Below are 19,581 nucleotides of genomic sequence, written 5' to 3'. Positions count from 1 at the left end.
GAGAAATTCAAAACTTCATCATTCATCAAATTCACGCCACTGTGTCCCCACGCCAATTTGTGTCACCACGCCCATGCTCCAGCGCCATCTTTGCCTCCAGTTACCCATGTCTCGTAAATGGCACCTAGACCACCCCCCCCCCCCTCGCCAACACTCTAATGCTCTTTATTGAATGTAGACATGCTTACCGTGTTGCCAAATCAGATAGTATCATGTATTCTCCGTTTCATCCGTGTTGTAATTTAACTCAATTCCCTGCCAATGACGTCTTTTGACGGCTGTTTTCATTAAAGGGATATTTCACTTTCAAAAATACTTTTGGTCATTTTATCGTCTACTCGGGCCTTTGTGAACCCCCCGGACAGTTTTTAAGTTGCTCGCTTCAGTATTTAGATTTTTTTCATTTTCCAAAAAAAATAATATTAAAAATAAATGAAAAAATTGATAAAACACGGCCCCTCACGTATTAGGGGGGCGTTATGAGTCACCAGAACCAAGGACGGGTGTTTTTGATGAATCTAACATGGTTAAAATGGAGTTTGAAGTTACAATGGGTTTGTATAGGAAGGGGGCGTGTCTGATAAAATGAATATCAAATATCTAAATACTGAATCGAGCAACTTAACAACTGTCTGGGGGGTTCACAAAAGCCTGAGTAGACGATAAAATTACCAAAAGTTTTTTTGAAAGTGAAATATCCCTTTAAGCCCACGTCTTTTGACGTCCGTTTTTCACAAAGGAACCAGGAGATAACGCTATCCAAAAATGTGCTGCTCCATTCACTTCCCTGTTAAAATAATAACAGATATTATTTTTTTACTACATCTTAAAATGACACACAGATGCGTTCCTGTGCTAATAAGGGGCCTTTAGCCACAGTGGCCGCATGCAGTCCTCCTGAGTGTTGACTGTATGTGTGAGTGGAGGGGAGTAATGCGTGTCCCCTCATTAAATGGCTGAAGCAGTGTGATTGGCACATAGATTGGTGAAGCAATAGGGAGCTTGCGTTGGATTCCAGCGCTAGGTTTGGATCCGCCCCTCTAGGCCTTAGAAAGCCTGCGTTCCTCTAGCCCTGGTCCAGAGTGTTAGTGAGTTCTCTCTAACGCCCTGCCAGGCGCTGGGCTCTGCGCTTGTACAAGGAATTCCACTGCCCTGCGAGGGCTCCAACAGTAGTGAAAATAAACAAAACCGTTTCGCTACACACCAAACAAAGGCTGTTTTGTGTTGTTGAAAGTCTGTTCTCGGAGGTGGGAAGCCTCTCAGCACCCCACCTTCTCTGTAAAATACACTTTTTGTCGAGAAAATAAAATATTTCACCGGAAGGAAAAAAATGTTTTTGCTTGCTCCACAGTGCCCTCTACAAATCTGGTCTATGGAATGTTTCTATTGACCAGATTTTTCCTTCCGGTGAAATATTTTCTTTTCAAGGACCCCCTAAATTATATGTATTGGCCTCGGACCCCCCATCTCAAAATATGTTGTTCCAGGGACCCCCAGAAGCACATATCGGAGTAAAAAATGTTCACATTACAACTCACATTTTCACAATTTTCCCCCAAAATAGCAGATCTACAAGCTCATAGTGCGGCACTCGGTTTTTTAAAAATCGTGAAAATGTGTGCAAATCTTTGATTATATATATATTTTTAAAGCCAAAATGTGTAATTCAAATTGAGATGGGGGTCCCGTGGCCAAATACATATCATTTTGGGGGTCCTTGACATGAAACTGTTTGAGAACCACTGATATTATAGCAACATACGCTTAAAAAAAAAAAATCTGTAAGGATTCAGAGTTAGACATTTTGTGCAATTGCAAAAAAAAACAGCCAAGGGAATCTTAAAATGACAGATTCGTTCCCGCTCTGAATGGATTAATTCAAGGGGCCTCATTAGGGTAATAGTGGCACTTTGACAGAACTAGAGGTGGTGATAATGTGTGTCAAGTTCTGCATCACCCCCTTCCTGGTACGTTCACAGCCAGTGGTGGAAACTCAACCCAATCTCACACGATTTACTAAACATTGCACGGAGGTGTCATTCCGTGCATAGACAACTGGAAACCCCGAAAATCAGTGCATAGCCGCCTCGCATCTCCCCCATTGTGACTAAACCATTTCGGAGGCGCACAGTCTCAAGGGAACTGGAGCCACGTGAGGGACCACCGAGTGAGCTAAAGCGAGCGAGTTGCTGTCCCGAACGTTGCGACGTTCACTTGTGCCTATACTCAGCGCCGTTTGAGTTACGTACCGATAGGCACAGAATCGTACATTTTGTTGTGGGGACTGCTCTGCTTCCGGGTTTATCCGGGTTGAAACTGGTTACGCCCACCGTGGGACTCGCCGTACATATATGCACAGATTTTTGGGGTTTTCTAGGCGACTATGCACGGAATGACGTGCACTGGGTCCATGCAATGTACACTACATTCTGTGAGATCAGGCTGTGAAAACCCAAACCCTAACCTCTCTCTCTCTCTCTTGTACTCTCTTGGACTGTACTCCCTTAATGGAGTACAGTCTCAGAGACAGCGACATAAGTACACACACACCAGTAAGGGACCATTTGGAACCCCCCTCAAGGAACCATGAGGGTCCCTGGACCACACATTGAGACCCACTGGTGTAGCAGAGTGTTTCCAGTGAGTCAACACCCTCACTCGTTTTGACCAGAATGGAACTGGAGTAGTAGTAGTAAGGAATTTTTACTTTACTGGAGTATTTCCCATTTTCAATTCTACTCCACTACATCTCAGAGGCAAATATTGTACTTTTACTGCACTACAATTATTTGAAAACTTTAGTTACTTTGTAGATTTTGATTATTATTACAAAACATACATTAACTAAACATACTCAAATGTTTTACTCAAGTAAAAGTATCAATACTGCAATGTAGAATTCAAAATTGACTTGAGTAAAAGTACAAAAGTATTGGTATGAAAATGTACTAAAAGTACCAAAAGTAAAAGTACTAAAATGTTTAAAATAGCAGATCTACAAGCTCACGACGCGTTGTGAGCTTGTAGCTCTGCTATTTTCAGATAGCCTGGGTATAAAATAGGGCTAAAGTGGTTAATGTATGTTTTATAATATTATAATTCATATCTGAGAAGTAACTAGAAACTAAAGTTTTCAAATAATTGTAGTGGAGTAAAAGTACAATATTTGCCTCTGAGATGTAGTGGAGTAGAAGTAAAAATATTGGAAATTGGAAATACTCGAGTAAAGTACAAATACCTCAAAATTGTAAAAAAATAAAGGACAGTAGGATACTTAAGTAAATGTAATTAGTTACTTTCAACCACTGCACCTGCTTACTCTTATTTGATAGCCCATTCGAAGTCCCTCTCTGATTCCACCTGATGCCAGTTCCCACCTGATGCCATGGCTGCCAGCTCCCACCTGATGTCGTGTGGGAGTTCAGACTGCTCCAGACCGTACTGAATAACAGCCATCTTGCACAAGGTCTTCATACTCGGACTCAAGTCTAAGATGTACAACAGGTCTAGACAAAAGATGAAGACACGATCTCCAACCCTGCAACAGCGCATACAAGACCTCTTCGGGCCTTTCCCCCTGGGCTCAACCTTCTTCCAGGTGAAGGTTTTTGTATTGAACTTCCACAGACCATTGAAGAAGGTCTCGTTGCCACCGAATATGTACAGCTCTCCATCGTAGGCAAAGGCATCGTGAGCAGAGTGTTGTTCGGGAAGAAGCTGTGCAGGAGCCGTGCTGCTCAGCCAGCAGTCGGTCTCTGTGTCAAACACTCTGACGTGGCTGTAGTATTCCCAGACCACCGGGCCCACCTGGCCCCCGAATACAAACATCTTTGTCCCGATGATGGTGGCGGAGTGACGTGATGAAGCAGGGGGCAGAGCTCCTCCGGCGTTAATTAAAGACCAGACCATCGTGGTGGTGTCCAACTTGTAGGTGTCATTAGTGAATCCAGTCAGGTCCAAGAGAGGGAGAGACAGACAGACAGAGGAGAGACAGAAAGAGATACAGTGCAAGTAGTAACAATAACAATAGTAGCAAATATAATAGTGTAAGATAGTATATGATAATATAATATAGTACAGCAATAGTGTGTATGCAGTATATAATGGTATAATAAAATAATGTTAAGATAATATACAGTATAGTGTAGTGGTATAGTGTAATGTAGTAGAAATCCACGGTCGTGCTCCATGGAGAGGCCCGGTCCGCAGTCACAGTTTTGAGCCGCAGCTGGGGGTCCATGGACCTGCGACGTGGGAAATAAAAGAAACTCCGGGGAGCGGGTCCCCGGTTGTAGAATTAGTGGCAGGCCTTACTAGAGCGTGAATCCGTACAGGGTTAATTACGATTGTACCAATGGGACACAAACCCACACAACCAAAGGGAGGACGAGAAAAGACAGTACAGTTAAAAATATCATCTAAGTGTTCTCTAACCCCGGTACAGAAGGGAGAGGGTTATAAAAGCATTCTTTTCAATAAGTGGTTACCTGGGCAACGTACCCAGGTTTAACACATCTGACATCATTTGTTTACATCTTAGTGGTTCCGATATAGTGGCTCCGATTGTCTTCTTCCTGATAACGTGATCTTCCTTTAGGCTTTAGGCTTAATCAGGCGCTGCTATAGCAACCACAGCGGTGGGCAACTTTGATGATGTGGAGGGCCAATATATTTCCACACTCACTCCAGAGGGCCACATTGCATAAATATACTGTTGGGCAGACACCTCATATCTCCGTAGTTAAACTTTTCCCGTACATTAATGCTGCACTTTGCCATTCTATCTCACACAAAAGTAGCACATTATGCATTTAGTTATGCTTACGTTAACTTTATGAACTTAAATACAAATACATTGGACATAAAAAAGACAATAACATTGTAATACTAGTCATTAAAGGGATTCTAGGTAACTTTAAGCCTAAATTAAAAATCACACCCTGTGTGAAGTGGGCGGTGTCTTGCTAGCTAATCACAATACTGAATGGAGTCAACCAATCATGTACAAAATATAAATACATTTATTGAAACACTCTTTATGATGGAAGAAACCATAACTTAAAAAAAACAAATTAATGTTTTTTTTAAAGTTATGGTTTCTTATATAGGGCTATGCACATGTGTCATGTGACACTGGCCAATCACAGTCCTGAATAGACTGTGATTGGCCAATCACGGTGCAGGGTTAGGCGGGGTACATTTTTGGCCAATCACAGCGCAGGATTTGTTGTACAAATATCCAAACCTCACTTATAGGGGCGGTTTCACCGCCCAAAAAATATTCATATACATTTAGCATTTTCCCCCCTCTATCAGTCACTATATAATGATGCTGGAGTGTTTTCCTGCATTGAAACACCAAATGGAACCGAGTGCAGCTGACAAAAATGGAACGGCAGCCATTGTTTTCTCTCCGGTGTTTTTACTTTCGGTTTTAAAACTTTCAAACACTCTCAAACTTATTTTTTGAGGCACGGAATTTACTTTTAAGATAGCGTTTGGATAGAATGTAGTTGTTTAACTTCATATATGTGGTCAATTAATCATGACAGAGCCTATTTGAAAATACAAATTCAGAGAACCGGCAGGGGCGGGCAGTGACACCCGAATAAACCATCCCATTTTCAGCATGGCCAGTTCAGAAGTCCCCCCTGCGTCACCCCCTGGTGGTCGGGGAAACGAACTGCTGATGAGGAGGGGGGTGGGGGGGGGAGTGGAGGGGCGGTGTTTGACAACGTTTTTTTTCATCTCTAAAGTTGCCTAGAATCCCATTAAGCTACTAATATATATTGCATTCCATACATTCCATAGGGCTGGACCACACATGGACAAATGACATCATCAACTTGTAACGGGAGCGGCCCCTATTGAGTGAAAGATGAACAATTTCTAAAATATATAACATATTTACGTGATTTAAATTGTACATTTTAGTTATAGAGGGCAATTATAATGTATTAAGGCATATAAGGCTTATTAGCCAGGGATCTTTTTAAAGGAAAATGGATAACAACACAATGTGATTATGTATACAACAGTTTGTACTTCTGTACAATAAAATGTTTGCGTTTTTCTCAGTTCCATTACTAATTATTACTGTTTACCTTCATAAAGCAGAACACTAACATGCAGTTTTATCAGTGATATTAAAGCTGCAATCTGGAACTTGTTTTTTAATGAATAAATGTTATTTTAACCACTCTCTCTACTCTTCCAGTGAGAAATGTAAACCCTGATGTAAGGTTGGACACCTACTGGTGGACAACTAATAAATGCAGAAGCTCATAAGCACAATATCTCCCCTGGCCAATCAGGGGGACTGGCTCTTGCTGAGCGGTAGAAATGGGGGTCATCCCTATGTTCCCCGGGTTCTATGTTCCCCACTAAGGTTAGGGTTAGGTTTAGGTTAGGTCCTATGTTCCCCACTAAGGTTAGGGTTAGGTTTAGGTTAGGTCCTATGTTCCCCACTAAGGTTAGGGTTAGGGTTAGGTTTAGGTTAGGTCCTATGTTCCCCACTAAGGTTAGGGTTAGGGTTAGGTTTAGGTCCTATGTTCCCCACTAAGGTTAGGGTTAGGTTTAGGTTAGGTCCTATGTTCCCCACTAAGGTTAGGGTTAGGTTTAGGTTAGGTCCTATGTTCCCCACTAAGGTTAGGGTTAGGTTTAGGTTAGGTCCTATGTTCCCCACTAAGGTTAGGGTTAGGGTTAGGTTTAGGTTAGGTCCTATGTTACCCGCTCTCCCTCGGAAAGCGGGGATGAAATGACGATGAGATACGCTTGTTCATAGATCTGCTATTTTCGCTATATGTCATACAACTAAGCATATTGGCCCCGATTCATAACGAGGGTCGTAAATATGGGGTAATTAAAGTTCGTAAAGGCCGGTCGTATTTTGGTAGTCACAAACGGACGTGCAATTCCCAAAGGGGTTCGTATATCACAGAGACGTGCGTACGACCAGCTCTATATTATAATGACAGCCAGCTGGGCGTGAAAGTCCCGAGAGGTTCATTTACATTGCTCCACGCCCCATTTTGCTCCATAAAAGGCATGAACCGTGACTCAGACTTTCTCTCTGATCAAATCTGTCACTTTACGGCACAGTGTTGCCATGTCCGCTTATTATAAGCGAATTTGGGCTTATTTTTCTGTAAAGTTGCTTGTAAATATTGGTAGCTGTGGGGACCGCGGTTTTTTGGGCTTGTTTCTAAAGTGTAGTTGGTTATTTGGGCTTGCTTCACAATTGTTCAATTGTTTTAACCGGTGGTTCTCAAATATTTTTATGACATGGACCCCCAAGTTAATATGTAGGCTAATTTATCCCTATAAGCCCCATCTGAAATGTTTTGTGCCAGCTGGAGGCAGATTTGTGTTGTTAGAATGTTTAAAAAATCTTCCAAATATTGCACATTTTATTACAAGATTTATTTTAAATATAGCAGATCTACAAGCTCACAACGGTTTAATTAAAGTGCTTATAATGGCCTAAGTGCCAGTTGCTTCTTTTGGGCTTGTTTTCCTAGACCTGGTTGCTTATTTCTCTCACAACATCTGGCAACGCTGATGAAAGTTTGAAGTTCAACTCCGCCTCGTCTAAAGATAACAGATGCGGCTTCGCATCGCCTTGACAACTTACTGTTCTGTCTGGAAGCGGATCACGTAATAAATGCTCTCATGTGTAATGAGAATAAAGAAGTTTACAAGGTTTAACCCCATTACCAAATAAAAGGCTAAAAAAACGTGGAAAGGATATATATAACATAAGCCTTTTCTAATGAACATAGCGGACTTTTACCAAGGTAAAAAGATGATGAAATCCAGCATACAAGTGGAACGCTGCTATCCGATTATGGACCAGAGCTTATTGATTACTTATTGATTAAATTACTGCATTTTTGATTAATATATCACTGTCCTACGTCGGAATGGGGAATATTAGATCTGTTGTGTGTGGTGTTCATGTGATCAAAATACAGTAGAGTAGCCTACAGTAGACTATTAGCCTACAAATTAATACTGCAGCACGGACAGAGGTGCGTCAGTCCCTCCGCAGTTTCATTAAGGCATCATAGCCTATTTTCATTTGTACATGTACTTTGGCTGAGCCTGAGATGGCCCGCTGGCAAACACACTGAGGGACGGGGACCTAATAATTCAACTCTAAATGCAACTGATAGCCTAGAAAATAAATTAAAAGCGGTGGAATCTACATCATGTCTATACGATGCATACTGTAGGCTACAAGCAATATATAGTTTGACATTTATTTTTTAATTTTTTATATATATGTGTTGACAAATGTTGGGCACATATATATTTTATTTGAGGTTTGCCACTGTTGTAATTGATTTTGGCATGAAGAATAAAGCATTCTAAAGACATACGCACATTTCAGCCCTGGTAAGACAGCCTCGGGGCTGACCTGAGAACGTGCGCACCTGACGCACAAAACACAGAACAAAAAACTTTTATGAATCCGACTGCAGGTGTAGGATTTGCCCTAAATGCCGGTACGTACAAAATATGGTCGTAAATCCCTTTATGAATCCGGGCCATTGTCTCTGCAGGGTGGAAACCTCATGGATTAAAACAAACTAGATGTCAGGGCACACACGTCATGCGAAGTCCGGCCCCTCTGGCCTCTCCTCTCCTCCCTCCCCGCTTTGCTTTGCGGCCCTAACCTCTAGTCCCCACCTCCCAACCTCCCAACCTCGGTCATGTGATAAAGAGGTCAGACTTCCTGTATCTGGTTGCTATGGCAACCTGCCAGATCAGGCTGAGGGTCTGATAGGCGAATCAGAGAATCAATCAAACCGAGAGTCCGATCACTGATCGAGTGGGGTAAGATGCCAAAAACATAGCCATAGCTCTGATCAACAGTCTGTGACGGGTCTTGGAGGCATGTCGAGTGATCCTGTGCTTGCGAATCGCTGCCGAACTTCGGAGCTTTTGTCAATTATATAGTAGTAAGATTCTAAAAATCAAAATACTATTAAACAAGACCAGGAGACCTGGTTCTGCCAGACCCGGAATAAGTACTAAGATCAGAGCACTACGTCACGGCTAAGCCGGACTTCACATGACGTGTCAGCCTGTGTATGCCCATGTATGGACGAAAGGGGGACAGACTTTTATGGCTGGGGCCTAAGGGCAAAGGGGGCATGCCCATGTATGGAGAAAACAGGTACAAATATGCCCATGTATGGACGAAAGGGGGACAGACTTTTATGGCTGGGGCCTAAGGGCCAAGGGGGCATGCCCATGTATGGAGAAAACAGGTACAAATATGCCCATGTATGGACGAAAGGGGGACAGACTTTTATGGCTGGGGCCTAAGGGCAAAGGGGGCATGCCCATGTATGGAGAAAACAGGTACAAATATGCCCATGTATGGACGAAAGGGGGACAGACTTTTATGGCTGGGGCCTAAGGGCAAAGGGGGCATGCCCATGTATGGAGAAAACAGGTACAAAGCCTCATGTAGGCCGATCCCTTGGGTCTGGCAATCATGTAGGCCGACCCCTTGGGTCTGGCAAAAATAATAACAATGAAAAACAATAATAACAATTCAAAGACCATCAGTGAAATTCAAGTAATAGCAAGAATAGATTTACGAGCTCACATATGACGATGAGATAAGGATAATTCCTTTAACAGGTCCGTTCATGAAAGTCCTTACGGTCTTGTTTCCAATGAGGGCCTGTGAGCAATTAAGGGTTAAGAGTCTTGCTCAGGGACAAATTTAATTTCATCGACACATTTGCTGGCCTGGCCTGGAATCGTACCTGGGGCAACCAGGGCCTCTGGCTCCCTAGGCGGGCTCACTAACCACTCCCCTAACACGCTTGTGCATCTGCTATTTTCGATCCACAAGCTCGACAGAGCTTGTGGATCTGCTTTTGTGTGACGCTGTAGTATGATCAAGTAGGGCATTCATTTACAAAAAAAAAAAAAAAAGTTACAATATGAAGGTAAGTGGTTTCTGTGTCTATGTATTCAGTTGTTAATACATCTTTGTTTCCATGTCACTTTCCTTCTATTTGAGAAGATCAACAGCGAGCAACATCTCCCTCTCTTTCTCTGCCTCTCCCTTCCTCTATTTTTTTTGGGAGTGGGAGGGGGGAGACAATTCCTAGATTAATTGAGATAACAATGAGAGGGAAAGTGGAAAGGATAAATAAGGCCCTAAATACCCCTTAAGGGCGCGCTCCCACCGCACTTTTATTTTACCTCTGGGGCAGAATTTGCCAATGCTTTGTCAATGTAAATGCGTGGATTCACGCAAGAGCGGATCGAGCAGACCTTGCGTTTATCCGCTCTACATTTGAAGCATAAAACTGCTGGAGGCAGGAGCTGATTTTCCCCCTCTGTCAAATCGGGTGAGTCGAAGGCGGACCGTCCCAAGACTCAGGAAGCACCATGGTGCTCAAGGCAGAAGGCGGTGCGGGCGACGGGGACGGTCTTGAAAGTGAGTGACAGGTGAGTCACTCCTGTTTTTTAGAATCCGCTGGCTGCAAAAAACTGTGGCCGCGCACAACCTGCGTTTAACAGCAGCCAACCATGTTTTGGTGGGAGCGCGCCCTAAATAAAGAGTGTGAGAAAATGTGCTCGCAGGACTTGACTGAGTGTGTATTTGACACCTTGGTATTTAGTAGGAGACAAAAATCACTTTGTTTTGAGTTAGTTTGCAGGGGCTGTCAATTTATTTTCTGTGATCAACTGGGACAAAATATTAAAGGCTCAGCACAAATGACTTTACACTCAAATAAATCTTTCATGTCTGCGTCACTATCTGGAAGACAATTTCCAGCACTGAATAACATTAAAAAGTCTGGTATTACAGTTAATTTTTTCACATACAATTCCTACTTCATATCTCACCACTGAGTTTGTTTTTGGATTGAAGACATTAGAGTATATACCAAGAGAAAGCTGAATTGCCAGGTTTATTGTGCTGACAACGCGTCCAGCAACGATATCCAGGTGCTGAACGAGGGTGATTTGCATTGATGTCGGGGAAGGCAAAAAAACAGACAAGATCTACCTCTGGTTCCACTGGTCAAGGACAAGGTCAGGAAGAGAAGGCTGAGGCTGGCCATTGTGTCAGCCGGAACTGGTGTCCTGAGTTGGGGACATCCTGGCATCACCACAAAGTAGTGCATTAACCCATTCAATCCGAGAAGGCATCTGTCATTTTAGATTTGAGCTGCTATTAAAAAATAGCAGATATACAAGCTCATAACGCGGCACGTGAAAATGTGTTCAAATCTTTGAATATATATATTTTTAAGCGAATATTTGTAACTAAAATCTTTGCTTCTGGGGCGGTCCCTGGAACAACATATTTTGAGATGGGGGTCCGCAGCTAAATACATATCATTTTGGGGGCCCTTGACATGAAAAGGTTTGAGCACCACTGATATAGCAGCAACATACGTTTTTTTTTTTTTTTTTAATCAAAAAACTGTTAGCATTTAGAAGACATTTGTAGAACCCCAGAAGCAAAGATTTGAGTTAAAAATGTTGTCTTTAAGAAATATATAGATTTGCAAAGATTTTCATGATTTAAAAAAAAAAAAGCAGATCTACAAGCTCGTACCGATGAGCTTGTATATCTGCTATTTCTTTTATAGCTAAAGTATAAGATAATGGTTGAAGTGGTTCAAATCTAAAATGACAAATGCTTTCCCAGTCTTTTCCCAGTCTTAATGGGTTAACACATTGACTGCCAGAGTTTATTCATAATGTACTCACCCCTGTGCCAGTGATTTTCGTGTTTTTTAATTGTTGTTATTTTGTAATTTTTCATTCAAATAGTTTGTCTGGCTGCGGTTTTAAACACATAGGACAGATCGACCAGCAGAGAGCAGCAGATCGACACCTTGATCACTCGCTGACCCCCTTGACCCCCCCCCCCCCAAACAGCCTCAAACAGTCCATACGTCATAACCGGATGTGACGTTTTCGCAGATCGGCGATCGGGCTTCAGTTCGATGTGACACACGACGACGACGATGGCTGTTTGTCATCCAGACTAAAGAAAATAGAACTAGAGCTCTCTGTTAGTTTTTTAAACCGTGTGAAAAAAAAAGTGTTTTTCCCTATTCTGGCCTAAAATGCCTAAAAAAGGCCTTCCGAGAACCGGAAACGGAATCTGCGTCATGAATCCGGAACCGGGTGAGTGTGATGTAAACAGAAAACGAAACTGATGATGAAAAATTCACAGAACAGCGCGATCACAGATTAAACCACAATTAATCATTAGATCGCATTAATGCGATCTTGGCGGACAAGCGCGCTATTCATTAGATCGCATTGATGCGCGATTGGCAGGAAATAAAAAAACATAAAAACCCCTATTTCCTGTCATGTACTGTACACTGTGATGACAGGATGGGCTGTCAGAGAGTGAGAGCTTGTGAAGGCTTGTATTGCTTGGATAAAACTCAAATGGTTCAAGACAAATGTGTCCAGGTGTCCCTGATCAACACATGTAATCCCTATAACTGCTCCCCTACTGCCCGGGACGCAGATGGCATTTTAGAACCGAAGGGGACGCATGCACCACGCACCCGCTCGTGCATGCGTTTGTTCCTTTTTGTTTGTTACTTTAATTTGGCGAATTCGGTACAAAAAATGTACTCCATGAAGTGTAGATGTTGGGTTTTTTTCTTTTTCTTTATCTCAAAAGTGTGGGGGGGGGGGGGATTTAAAAAAAATAGCAGATCTACAAGCTCATAGCTATGAGCTTGTAGATCTGCTATTTTTGAATAGCCAAAGTATAAAATAATGGTTAAAGTGGTTAGAATCTAAAATGACAGATGTTTTCCCGGTCTTAATGGGTTAAAGACAAATACTTAAGACAATAAAATGTGAAAAGAGAAAGCATGGAGGTACGAGTGAGTTTATCCCTGGACACGCAGACAGACAGACAGACAGACAGACAGACAGACAGACAGACAGACAGACACACACAAACCAGAAAGCTTGCCTCTACAGCATTGGTTCTCAAAGTGGGGGTCCCGGGACACCAGGGGATCCTTGAGGGAGTTCCAGGGGGTCCCCAACTACATTATGGGTAGTTAGGAACCAAATGGACCCTTATGGGTCTGTAACTCTGAGAGTGTACAAATGGAACCAAATGGACCCTAACGGGTCCATTTGGTTCCATTTTGTACACTTTCAGAGTTAAAGTAACATTGATTTTGCAATATAAATCGGGGTCCCAGAGATAGAAATGCTATTAAATTGGGGTCCGTAGCCCTAATGCATGTCAAACTGGGGCTCCTTAAAATGAAAATGGTTGAGACTCACTGCTAGAGCCGTAAAAATCTCTTATGGGGGGCCTTGGCATATATTTTCAAGTGGGGGTCGGCAGTAGCCTGGTTCCAGACGAATCTGCCTTTGCAAAATAGAGATTTAATTTCTCTCCCTCCGAAGTCGTGAGGGACCAATCAGGGCCCAGTATCCAAATGTGGGCGGGCTTATCACCTTGTTTGGAGCAATGACGTACAAGGAAGCACTGCTCTGATTGGTTCGTACAAGGAAGCACTGCTCTGATTGGTGTAGGTCTAACCAATAGAGTCCGTTTGGATCTTTTTGTAACCGCCCCTTGGAAAAAAATCTATCGTTGATAGGGACCAGACTAATATCCACGCAGTGTGTCGTGTGATATTGTCTGGCCACGCCAGGCTAGGTCGGCAGGCTAAGAAGTGTCAATTTGGGGGTCCTTGACATGAAAAGGTTTGAGTCCCACTGCTCTACAGAGCCATGCCGTAAAAAAATAACAAAATAAAACACATTAAAACAAAAAACACAAAGGTCTCCACCTTTGCAGTGATGTTCTTCTCCCTCTCCCAGTTCTCCTTTACAAACAACTGTTTCCTCTCATCCTCTAACGTAACTGGCCACCATTCCTTTGCCCAAAGCATCATGTCTTTGTTTCTACATGTATTCCTGACGGATATCCTGGTGCAGTTTGGTTGGTGGTAACAGTTCTCTAGCCTGGAATTCAGACTGAGTCGCCCTGTTCTGCAGATAATTTTTTTCCTCACTTCGCTTCTCAGTCTGGTATGAAACCTCCTAATGAAAACCTCCTAATTCCAAGGGGCGAGACGGGCCACAAATGGGCCACGGCTTCTGATTGGTCTGTGGTGCGGGGCGGGACCAGTGGCTTCCAATGTAAAAGTCTGTGGACGGGGCACGATTTGAAATTTGAGTCACTTCCTGACTTGCCTACGTAATTGGTGACGTTTGGAAATCCAGCTCAAACAGCATGATAGAGACTGAGAAGCAAAGTGGGGAAAAAAACTGAAACGCTGAACAAACACCTCCATCTGGATTCCAGGCTAACAGTTCTCTGTTCTCCTGTATGATGCTGCTTAGTTCCTGGCGGGACTCACTGAGAACATTCCTGTGCTCTGCGTTCTTTCCTTTTGAGGGTGGGCGATCTCCTCATCTTTTCCCTTTCTTCTGTTCCATTGCCTGGAACTTTGTTCTCTGCCGATATCACGCGGTTGTCTGCTGCGTGCCGTCGGTGATCATGGTCTCCAGCTCCCACTGGATGTCGTGCGGGAGTCCCGACTGCTCCAGACTGTGCTGAATGACCACTAGCTTACATAACGTCTTCAGACTAGGGCTCAGGTCTAAGATGTACAGGTCGGCAGGCGTGTGGCTGTGTTTGTATCCTCCGAAGACGATGATGCGATCTCCCACCATGCAACAGCACATGCTGGACATCCCCCATGGGCTCTTGCCCTTGGGCTCGACCTTCGTCCAGGAGAAGGTCTCTGGACTGAACTTCCACAGGTCGCTGAAGAACCGGTTCAAGTGATGGCCGCCGAACACGTACAGCTCGTCGTTGTAGGCGAAGGCCGAATGACACCTGCGTCCCTCTGGGAGAACCTGCGCATAGGGCGTGTTCAGCCAGCGGTTGGTCTTGGTGTCAAACACACTGATGTTATTGTTGTACTCGAACTGGTCCCCTTGGCCCCCGAATACAAACATCTTTGTCCGGATGATGGTGGCAGAGTGACGCTCGGAAATAGGCGCCGGAGTGCCTCTGGTGTTGATTAAAGACCAGGCCATCGCGGTGGTGTGCAACCGGTAGATGTCGTTGGTCCATCCGGTCAGATCGTTGAATCCTCCAAAGATATACATGAACTTCGCCAAGACGCAGGCCGAGTGGTCGCGCCTCGACTCCGGAACGCTCCCGGAGACCTCGGGCTTGAACCACCTGTGGGTGTCGACCTCAAACGCATAGAGGATGTTGCAGTAGCGCTTGGTCGTGTACTCGAATCCCCCCCATATGTAGATGGCGTCTTCTATCAGCACGGCTGTGTGGCTGTGACGCCTAGAGGGAACCTCGAGGTGACTTTCTCCTCTCCCCATGGTCACCGGGGGCAGCTTCACCCAGTGCAGAGACACAGTGTTGAAGACATGCACGTCGATCTCACCCATGTGGAACATGGCCGTCTCCCCGCTACTGTACCCTCCAAACGAGTACACCCGATGTCCCACTGCCACAGCAGCGAGATAGATGATCTTCAGTCCGTTCACATGTACTGTCCAGCACAGCATTTCACTTCAGTCCAATTCACGCGCACAGCCAATGCACAGCATGTCACGCATCAAGCATCGCAATGGATGGAAGAATGGATCATCGACTGATGAACTCCAGTCGTTCCCGCCGCCGTTTATATTGGCACATAGGCACAGACGTCACGTGAAGCTTGGCCAATCCGCGAAGCTGATGGGTTGACTTGGGCCAATCCGCGAAGCTGATGGGTTGACTTGGACCAATCAGGAAAAGCCGGTGCCTTGTCGCTCCAAGCACGAATTCATGCTGAATAGTATCAGTATTGTTTGGATACCTAGCATTGCGTCAGGTCTTGACCTTCAATCTTGAATATAATACACTGTCAGTTGTCCATCTCTTGGAGTCCAGTCAGTCAGATGAGAACGGCCATATAAATGTCTATATGTCACCATCTGTAGATTGGTCGATGTCACTTAAAACTCTGAGTGCTGCTGTGGGTTCTTGCCAACACAATTGATGACACCGTTTTGTAATTCAAGCGTCTGTGCTTTATTGACCACCCATATACAATACATGAACAACAACACAAGGTTGTATAGGTGTGCAAAGTCTGCCCAGCCTCGCTGGGTCTGCTGCTTGCTATGCGTTCAAATCAAAGTCCATTATAACTTTGTGTTATACTTGTGAGCTGCACCAAACCTGGCACCAACACTGTTCAGGGGTCTGTCATAAGAATAGCCACACCAGGGGCCACGTCAGGCACACCATTGCTCCAATCTTGACCAAACTTGGCACAGACGCTGCTCATCTGCCATGAGAATAGTCACACCAAAAAATATATATTTTCTAACATTTTAAACGTTAGTTTTTTTTACAATGGAAGTGATTGCCGTTGGGATTGGGCTGATCCAAATTCTAAGCAGCTTTGGAGCGTTAGTCTGAGGTTTGTGTCATGGGATTCGAACTGCAAAAATCATATTTTAATAATCACATTTTCTTTTTGATTCAGAGTAATACATTGTGTTCTCATCTCATCCACCTGTGAACCCTTGCGCCTCCGATGCGACATCATGCGGTTATTCCCTCTCCTCTCCTCATCATGCGGTTATTCCCTCTCCTCTCCTCTCCTCATGTCGACTAACATCTGCACCAGTGTGACTGAAACGTTCCGTCTTTTTCCTTCTCCCTCTTCGTTGCTTTAACCCATTCAGACCATGAAAAGCCTACACGCCTTTAAATCCAGGAGAGCATCTGTGTGATTTTAGTTGTTACTATATATCGTTGCTGTCAGCCAGAAACCTCTCATCTCCATATTCAAACTTGTGTTTTTCCGTAAAGTTACAGTATGCCTACTTGATCAGTCCGTTGCAGCGCCACAGAAAAGCATCAAAAGTAGCAGGTCTGGCCCGGACGGCTGGCCTATAGCCTGACAGCGTGTCGCGGGTTCAACTCCCGATCCCGACGACCTTTGCTGCGTGCCACTCCCATCTCTACCTCTCCCCATTTCTGCATGTCAGTCACCTATCTCTATCAATAAAGGCAGAAAAAGCCAAAAAAAATAATAATAATAAAAAAAAAGATCCACAAGCACGAAACGCGGCGAGAAGCTTGTCAACTTTTTGATATTTGATATTTTTTTTATTTTAATCCTGAAAACAGTTTGTTGGACATATGAGGTTTCCACCTGACAGAGATATATATGTATAGCAACAAGATTTTCATAAAACGTAGGTTAGGATTTAGAATATATTTTTTGAATTGGCCTCAGGTCTAAGTGTGTTAAAAGCTGCTTTTTGGCCCATTACAGGTGGAAATAACATTTGTGTTTAGCATAAAGTAACATAATAAAACAACACTCTATGCTGCTGCAAGCTGCTGCAAGCTGTGGGGAGTGAGCAGGTACTGTATAGCTGAACAGTATGAGTACGGCTGTGTATCTGGCAGTGGTGGAAAAAGTAACCAAATGTTTTACTTAAGTAAAAGTATCAATACTGCAATGTAGAAATACTCGGTTACAAGTAAAAGTCCGGAATTCAAAATTGACTTAAAAGACGTAAAAGTACAAAAGTATTGGTATCAAAATGTAATTAAAGTACCAAAAATAGAAAGTACTCATCATGCAGAATATCGCATTTCACAAGTTTTCAAATGTATAATGTTTAAACATCTTTTGAAAATAGCAGATCTATAAGCTTGTAGATGAGTAGTGATCTTGTAGATCTGCTATTTTCAAATGGCCGAAATGTATATAGAGCTTAAGTGGTTTTGTAATAATATGTATGAGTAGGGGAGGGCCGCTTCAATTGTAACATTTTTCACCTTTCGGTCTTTTACTCGGCGATCGTTTTACCTACATAATTATGTAATATTTTCAAGCAAAGAACCTACACATGTCTGCTATCATAAACCACTTAAAGTTTTTCAATTGATAAAACAGGTCGTGAGTTATTAAACCGAAAGTGGACGCTGTTCCGACGTTACATTTTAAGCGCTTATCAGACTAATTGTAACAGCCATAGTTACGAAAGTAACACTGCTAAAAAACGGCATTAAACAAATCTTTTTCAGCTTAAATCAATTATATTCATTTCAAGCAACTGTTTTACATTGTTTTCATACCAAGGATGTGATAAGATAATGTATCAAACGTAAGGAATTTATTAAATCTTACCGGGATAGCAGTTTGAGTAAATTCCATGGGAAAATCCATTGATTACACCTAAACAGATGGGTGTTACAATCGGGTCGCTCTGTGCTCCACTACTTTGGCTTTGTTTACAGAACAGAGCTAACGTGCATAGAGTAATAAAACGATGTAAACTGATGAAGAACAGATACATGCAGACAACCATGTGGATTTTAGCTCGACAACATTAAAGGAAATATTTGTAGACCAAAGATACTAAAGGTGATTTTTTTATCTAACTTTAAGATAAATCAGTTTTTCTGCGATAACTTTCTCTAGTCTGGATGAAAATACTTCCTACTTCCTGGGCACGTTCATTACAGCACTGGTCACATACTGATGTGATGACGTTATGAGAAAATTGACCAATCAAGAGAAAACATGCTTGTTGCAACCATGACGCGTTACAAACATGGCGGCTCTCCCCTACTGGTGTGTATCTGGTGGGAGAGAGCAGGTAGCTGAACAGTATGAGTACTGCTGTGTGTCTGGTGGGAGAGAGCAGGTAGCTGTAGCTGCACAGTATGAGTGCTGCTGTTTTGTTTTTAACCATGTTCAGCACTTTGGTCAGCTTTTGGTTGTTGTAAATGTGCTATATAAATACATTTTGATTTGATTTGATTTACTGGAGATGTGGCGTACGGCATGCATTTCTGCACAGTGCAATTCTTTCAACATAAAATGCTGCATTCAAGTTCAGCAGAGTTTGGAAAAGACGATTCTCTTGAAAGCTGCCTTCGGGTACAGCATGGAAAGGGGACATTTGTATTTCTTTCACCACCCTGTAGTAAATGCTGCATCCATGGTCTGGAGAGAGGGCACTTTTTACAGACGGGTAAAAGGGCAGGGGCTCAAGCCCCCTTTGATGTCTGTGTGTGCACGTGCCTGATCTACACACATGCACATACACACACACACACGCACGCTCGTGCTCGCACGTACGCAATCTTGTGTTTAACAAAGCCGTTAATCACTTATGCACTATATACTTACTTCTCAATTATGTTCAGCAAACATCGCACACAGTTTCAGCTAAATCTTGACAATACATTTTAGACTATTTTTGTATTATTTTTGACAATATAAAGACCCCTAAGTGCAAGTTATAATGTTGTGCAACACACTTTGGATGACCTCCAAGCGGACAAGGCCTCACAAATAGCCGATATACAAGATCACAAGCCTTTGAAAAGTATTAACAAAGCTTGTGACCAACATGAAAAACTACTTTGGATCCATTTCAACACAGGTTTTTTTTTCCCTCCCCATTTCCTTAAAAGTAACCGTTTGACATATCCTTGTATATTATTCCTCCGTTTTGAATCCATGAAGAATTATGGATATAACAGTTAAACAGAAA

At 43.1% G+C, this 19,581-nt stretch overlaps 1 protein-coding gene across 1 annotated transcript; it reads right to left on the bottom strand.

The window, feature by feature from the left end:
• Positions 1-14,505: 14,505 nt before the first annotated feature.
• LOC308082177 (kelch domain-containing protein 3-like) lies at positions 14,506-15,576 on the bottom strand (the record flags this gene model as incomplete). The annotated part of the gene is made up of 3 exons (XM_080423844.1): positions 14,506-14,590; positions 14,654-15,003; positions 15,082-15,576. 3 exons carry the CDS (start codon positions 15,574-15,576, stop codon positions 14,506-14,508), a joined length of 930 nt encoding a protein of 309 aa, XP_080279970.1.
• Positions 15,577-19,581: the final 4,005 nt, after the last annotated feature.

The sequence above is a fragment of the Gymnoscopelus braueri genome (assembly GCF_963280865.1).
Source record: "Gymnoscopelus braueri genome assembly, chromosome: 1".
Taxonomy (NCBI): Eukaryota; Metazoa; Chordata; class Actinopteri; order Myctophiformes; family Myctophidae; genus Gymnoscopelus; species Gymnoscopelus braueri.
This window is presented reverse-complemented; position numbering and strand designations above follow the sequence as displayed.